Source organism: Miscanthus floridulus, chromosome 10, assembly GCF_019320115.1.
Source record: "Miscanthus floridulus cultivar M001 chromosome 10, ASM1932011v1, whole genome shotgun sequence".
In the NCBI taxonomy this organism is placed as follows: domain Eukaryota; kingdom Viridiplantae; phylum Streptophyta; class Magnoliopsida; order Poales; family Poaceae; genus Miscanthus; species Miscanthus floridulus.
The window spans coordinates 41,752,163-41,759,527 of record NC_089589.1 but is presented as its reverse complement, the minus strand read 5'-3'; the positions used below and the strand labels follow the sequence as shown (position 1 = coordinate 41,759,527).

At 41.5% G+C, this 7,365-nt stretch overlaps 1 protein-coding gene across 1 annotated transcript; it reads right to left on the bottom strand.

Annotated features, from left to right (window-relative positions):
• Positions 1 to 510: 510 nt before the first annotated feature.
• Positions 511 to 1,451, bottom strand: LOC136488482 (classical arabinogalactan protein 9-like). Its single transcript, XM_066485405.1, has 3 exons — positions 1,388 to 1,451; positions 928 to 1,271; positions 511 to 834 (listed from the first exon to the last, which is right to left on the bottom strand). The coding sequence occupies exons 1-3, from the start codon at positions 1,449 to 1,451 to the stop codon at positions 511 to 513; spliced, it is 732 nt and encodes a 243-aa protein (XP_066341502.1).
• Between the last annotated feature and the right edge of the window lie 5,914 nt (positions 1,452 to 7,365).

Sequence of the window (7,365 nt, the reverse complement as noted above, 5' to 3'; positions counted from 1 at the left end):
GAGTATGAGATTGGTAACCTTTACAACTGAAGAATCGACGGAGGAATCGAAGAAATCGACGGAGGAATCGAAGAATGGATGGAGGAACAATGGAGGGAGGGAGGAAGCAAGAACACTACTGCAGTGAGCTTCAAAATGTGCTGAGCTCGGGCTCGGGGAGGAAGGAGGAGACGGCCGATTTATAAAGGGAGAACATTTAGTCCCGGTTGATGGATCCAACCAGGACTAAAGGTAACTTTCCAACCCCGGGCGCAGCCACGGCCCGGGAGTAGACCTTTACTCCCGGTTGGAGCCACCAACCGGGAGTAAAAGTATACCTTTAGTCCCGGTTGGTGGCTCCAACCGGGACTAAAGGTCCCTGCCAGCTCTGTCTGGCGCAATAGCCGTTGGGCAGGGACCTTTAGTCCCGGTTGGATCCACCAACCGGGACTAAAGGTATCTCTAGTCCCGGGCGCAAAAATTCCCGGGACTAGAGTCCATTTTGGCCGAGGATCAAAGGTGTGTTCTCTACTAGTGCCAAGGCGTCGGCATCGGCCAAGGTTGGACCCAAGGCATCGGCATTGGCAGAGGCTGAACCCCAGGTGTCGGTGGAGGCTCGACCCAAGGTGTCTGCATCGGTGGAGGCTTGACACAAGGCGTTGGCAACGGCGGAGGCTGGACCCAAGGCGTTGGCATCGGTGGAGCCTTGACACAAGGCGTTGGCATCGGCGGAGGCTGGAACCAAGGCGTCGGTATCGGCGGAGGCTCGACACAAGGTGTTGGCATCGGCGGAGGCTGGACCCAAGGCGTTGGCATCGGCGGAGGCTTGACACAAGGCGACGGCATAGGTGGAGGCTGGACCCATGGCGTTGGCATCAGTGGAGGCTTGAAACATGGCGTCGGCATCGGCAGAGGATTGAAACAAGGCGGCGTCGGCGGAGGCTGGACCCAAGGCGTCGGCATCGGTGGAGGCTTCACCCAAGGAGTAGGCATAGGTGGAGGCTGTACCGAAGGAGTTGGCATGGGCGGAGGCTGAACCCCAGGCGTTGATGGTGGCTGGACCCAAGGCTCCGGCGGTGGCCCGCCATCGCACACCTTGGTGCAGACACAGGAGTGAAAACCTAGCCAAGCAGGCGCGACTTGGCTTGTGTCCGTACAGCTAGAGCAGTAGCCACCAGTGTAGCCTCTCATGGCGACACAGCACAAGACCGCACACATCCAATTGGCCTTGCAGATAGACCAGTGCAACCGCGATTCGCATAGTCCTCCTGTCCCTGTTGCCTCAGCTCCAGCTGCAACCACAACACTTTCTTTTTATGTAGATTTTGATGATGAAGCATCAGCTAGTGTGCTTCGTGCAAATTTTGCAGAAATTTTGAAACTGAATTTCTATTTCCTCGCCACTTACAATGTGACGTGAGGAGCAGGGCCAGGGTGAAGCCAGAGGCCACTAGTTGCTTGTGGGAGGGCATGATTGTACCTTGTACGGATGAGTGACGTTCCTTGCCAAAAAGAGGTTGTATGTGTTGTGTTTGATTTATAGAAGGATGATGGTGGCGGCCTACATCATCAATGAATTCACTGTACTAATTTTATTTCTGTATTGATGTGGCTGTTTGGTTTGAGGAATCAAACCATTCTAAATATGGTAGTGTATCACAAGTCCATTCCTCAAATTTGATAGAATGACTTCATTCCTCACACCAGTACAAATCATTAGACTGCAAGTAATGAGATAACGATACATAAATCCATTCCATTCCAGAAATCAATTAAAAAAGTGAGAAATGAGAAGATGATAGACTAACCCAATCCTCAAACAAAGCACCCTAGGTTGATGTGGGAATGGAAATATTAGATGCTATACTTGCTCGTTGTCTATAAATGAAAGCACTTTCCTTTTTTTCCTAGAAAAGACTATGGAGAAATGGAAATGACTATGATGCCTCAATTAATCACAAAGATTATAGATATGCAATTCAACATCTTCCTTTTCTGCCGGTGACATAAATGGCATATGATAATTATGTTTTAAATATAAATATTCCATTGGTAGGTGCTATAATTGAAACAACAGGCATTGAGGGAAGTGTAGGGTTAACCCATAAATTAATTACAACTTTGGACAATTTTAAATGCTAAAGTTATATGCATTTATGGATAGAGGGAGTACACTTTTTTATAGAGATGAGCTTAACTTATTTGGGCTCCAAATGATTTTTAGAGATGGTAGTCAATATAATTGTCTCTGTAAATCAAATTCTGAGCCTCCGAAAATTCTTGTTTTTGTATGCTAAGTTCAATTCAACATTGTGGGCTTGGCCACGTGGAGGGGCTGGTGGGGAATAATGGTGATGCCTCACTAAGGCCCCATTTGGCATGGCTTCTCCACCGGCTTCATGAGTCGTTTGGAGCCGTTTTATGCTAAATAGGGTAAAATAAAGAGCATTTTACCTGTGTGCCATTATAAAAGATTGAAATTACCTGTGTACCATTGAAATTTTCAAAAGTTCTCCTGTACCCTTGCACAAAATTTCTTTTCCCTACATGCCACTTCCGTCTATTTTGCCGGTAACAACAGCTAACGGCCAACCGAAAAGACGATTTTGCCCTTAGTGGTAGAATGCATCAAAATTTTGATTTTTCCCCTGGTGCCACTGTAACCGTCTGTGTAGCAAAAAAACTTCACTTTTTCCTCTATACCGCTATAAAAATTCACTTTAATAACTTGTATATATGCACATAAAAATTCTAATAAATACAGTAAATTTGCGATACATCCAAAAAATTTGACAATTGCGACAGCCAAAATAAGTATTTAAATTAAGTACATTCAGACATAAAAGTGGTCCAAATTTATCATCGATATGCATTTTTCATTTTAGCAAAACTAGATTTCCATTTTTCAACAAAACTGGATTTCCCATTTTAGCATTTTTCTACGCTTTGCTATGGATTTTCTAAATTTCAGCCGATTATTATATGTAATAAATAAAAGAAAAAGAAAAACCAGAAACAGGCACTTTGCACTAGGCACCGTGGACCTTTCACTAATCAACCCGTAGTCAACTAGCATTGTTCACGCCTGTTCATACGAGTCACGAGTTTCGCATCTGGACCCAGCTAAAGTTTCTATTTCTTTTCCCACTCCCTCTTTCTTTCAGTCTTGGAAGCAACTGCACATCAGAAATAAAGAATTATTACACTCCCCCCTCTCCCCCCTGATTTGAAAATTTAACGTCTAGGTGCAATAGAAGAGGAACCTTTTGAAGCAGTTGGAGCTTGCCTGATGCAGCAACAAGTGAAAGAAAATCATCTTCTGGTTGCTGTATAGTGTCCAGTCCTTGGAAAAAATACTGAAAGTCAAGTTCAAGAAATTATTAGTTTATAAGCATTATAACAATTTTATAGGGTAAACGGCACATCTGCACCAGAAAAAAAGAGCTCTCTGCAATCCATGAATCACAGTAGCAAGTACAACCTCTGTCCTGAAATATAATGGATCTGAATGTCCCTAAGTCAAACCATCCTAACTTAGGCCAAGTGTATAGAAGAGAATTAGTATTTAAAAAAACAAAGAGGTAATTATAAAAATATATATTGCATAATTTATCCAATGATGCTCATTTGATATTGTAATACAATTATTCTTTTATATAAGCTATGTCAAACTTAGGACAGTTTGACATAGGACATAACAAAATCCATTATATTCAAGGACAGAGGTAGTAAATCATAGATATACTCAAGGGCAAAGGGCATATATATGAACAGCAGCTTAGGCTTTTCCTCTGCAACATATGCACTCATAACATACCCCGTACAAATCATTATCAAAATAAGATATTACCACTGGAATACTTTCAAATAGCACAAAACAAAAACAAAGGACACCTGATTACATTCAAGTAATCAAGTGTATATGTACCAACTGGGTGGTTGTAAATGATTAATTAATCAACTAGAAAGGAAGGAAAACCTACTGGATGGTTGCAGCATTTTCTCAGCTGCATGAGTATGTTGTTCAGAGCAAGCTTCTTGCCTGCAGAAGTATCAAGAATAACAAAGTGATCTATTAAAATGTGAGTTAGCCAAAATGTGAGTTATCAAGAATATTGAAACAAGCTAAATAACAAAGAGGAACCTTCTTCTTCCTCTCGACGCAGGAAACAGAGGAGGCGGCGGGAATCGTCGATTGCGGCGGCTTGGAGGTCACCAGTGGCAGGGAATGGGCGCGAGAGCTTGGCGGCGGCGGGCCTCACCCGCGCCTTGCCCTGGCCCGACCAGCCTTGGCACGTGGCGGCCTGTCCACGACAGCCGAGGGCGGCGGCAGAAGCTGCCCCGGCGCGTATCTCCTGCGCCCGCCCTAACGCCCCGCGCGCGACGCTCCGAGGCCCGAGCGGATGCTCCCTCGCGCTCACGGCCACGCCTCCTTCCGCGCACGCTCGGCCACCCGCGCCGCCCTATTCCACGAGCTCTAGGGTTTCCCTTTAGGTGGTGAACGAAAAGCTCGGAATGAACCAGAAGCCACGGAGACACGGATTGACTAGAAATAGTGATGGGTAAAAGAGTCATTTGGCATCTAGTTGGCACCCAGCTCTGTTAAAATTAAACGGTAGAGTGACGGGAGTGGCGCTAAGGGAAAAGAAATTTCATTTGATGGTAGTGAAGAACTTTTGAAAATTTCGATGGCACATAGGTAATTCTGATCTTTTATAATGGTATATAGGTAAAAGGCTCTAAAATAAAACCGATTCACCGGTGAAGCCCCTTAAAAACTATTCTCACATAGGTTTGGGATGGGATGGAGCCAAAAAAAAATGGCTTCATCCGGATTAACCTTGCCTACGTGGGACACAACAAGGATGAAAAAACAGATTGCCCTAGGTCGAGGCTCATGGGTGCTGAGGCACAATGGCATGGGGTGTACGGTTTGGGTGTGGCCGCCAGAGCACAAAGGCCGCCAGAGCGCATGGCCGTTCACTACAAGAAACTTGTTAATCCGTGACGGATTCTTGGTGACGGATTTACAAACCGTCACTGATAGACTCAATCTGTAGCGATATTTTTTCCGTCATGTGGATATTCCCGGCCCAATAATTTGTGACGGTTTTATCCGGATCATCACAGTGTATGATTTTAAATTTGTCATACTCTAGTTAGCTCAAAACAATAGGTCCGCTATCATATATTTAGTGCAAAGAAAAATAATCATGAACCAAATAGGTACCTCTTGTTTTTTTTTTATTATCATGAACCAAATAATTTTATGACATTTTTGCATGTATATAGGCTTTTGGGTGCATACCGTAAAACTAAAAATATTTTTTGTATGTATATGGGAATTTTTTTTGCATTTATGTGGTACGGATGGCAAACAAATCTGAATTTTTTTTGCATTTATATGGTGCGGATGGCAAAAAAAATCAATAATCTGAATCTGAAGCACATACGAATTGAACCCATGTGAGCTCAAAGAGCAACTCCAAATGCCTTACCACTGAAGTACTTCCATATTTTAGAAGGTGGAACTAAATTGTTGTATTTCTAGTGGTGTCTGCCATGGCTACCGGTCCACTCATAAGCTGGTATCTGCGGTTCCAAGTTACCACGTCATCAATGAGAGCAAACAGGTTAAGTAACCAATTGAAAAAAAGCAAACAGGTTAAATAACAAATTGGAAAAAAAAAATTACTCAACAGCAAGGGTTTGAACACAACACCTACCGAGCAAGTCCTTTGGGCCTTACAGCTGACTACTGATTTGTTTGTGTTGAAATTGGTTATTCTATCTTTTTGTTTACACGCACAACACTTCCTTAACAGTTCATTGACGGCCTTTACTTCAACTCACGCCGCACCGCCGGTTCATCTCCTCTTTTTTTTTTTTTCGCGGCCCATCTCTTTTATTTTTGCTGACACTGTTGCAGCGGGCTAGCTCAACACTGGTGCAGCAGATGGCCTCAAAAAAAAAAAGGAGAAAAACATGTGACACTCAGGAATCAAACCTGGGACCCAAAGGTTGGAAACCAAGCTACCTGACCAATGCACTACGCAGGTGTTCGTGTTGTATGGCAAATAAACAAGTTAGTATATGTACACGGGACCAAACCACACCATAAAAAAAATCTTACCATGAAAACCATAACTAAGTGACTATGTCCATTTCCTTCATTTGGTGTTCATACATAGTTTATAGTGTTACCGGTTACTTATACACATGAAAATAACCATATCAAGTTTTGAAATTAAAATTTTGAATTACTCACATGAACTCGGATGAAGAAATGATCAAAACCAAAGATGTAAATCTCGTTGAGTTCTTCAACTTTCTTGTTGACAACTTTTTCATTTGAAATCATTTACTAGCCCAAAATTCTATTTGAAGTTCTCAAAATTTGAAATTCAAATTTCGAATTATTCAAACAAAGTGTGATGGAGAAATGTCTAAAACAAAAGTTATAGATCTCGATGGGTTCAACAAGTTTGTTGTTAACAACTTTTTCGTTTAAAATTGTGTACAATCCCAAGATCGTTTACTATCCCAAAATAGATATCTCTCTCATATAGTTATGTGGCTAAGTGAAAGATGTTTATATTTGTGAAGGATGCAAATCACTTTAAATTACGTGAATTTTTTATGCAATACTTATAGATCCAAAATATGTTTTTGTGTCAATTTGAAGAATTTTCAAACCAAGTTTAGTAATTATTGTAATTATTTGCTGAATTACCATTTAATAAATATAATAATGTAAACTTGATTAGAAAAATCTACAAACTTACATGACGATATGATTTTAGTATACAATCATTGCATAAAAATTTCAAATGATTTTCACAAAACAATATTGCACATTGTTCACAAATGGATACAACTCACACATAGTTATACGACTAAGTGAAAGGTGTTTGTATTTGTAAAAGATGTATAGTCACACTTTATTGAAATTGCTTAATTTTTTATGAGAACTTATACATCCGTACGATTACCTCATGCTAATTTTTAGTATTTTTTGACCACTTAATGATATAATTGTTTTTATTAGAGTCACTAAGTTTAATGCCGCACTTAAACCTATATGGAAACACATAGAAAATGTTCCTTTTTTCGAATGAGCAGCCAATCTCCTGAACTGGGCCGCATTTAGCCCATTCTGCTAACTCCCCATTCTCCTGAGCTGGATCACATGAATCACTCTATTCCATATCTTGAAGTTAGACGAACAAAACATTTGTTTGCTAGGGACAATTCATCTTCCCATCTCCAAAGTATCATAGAATAATTGTAATAATATCTAAACTTTCTTAAAACTCGGACTGCAGGGGTACATCCGAGCAGATTCTCTTTTCCATTTTCATTGGTCTTACCTCTACGTCTTCTCCC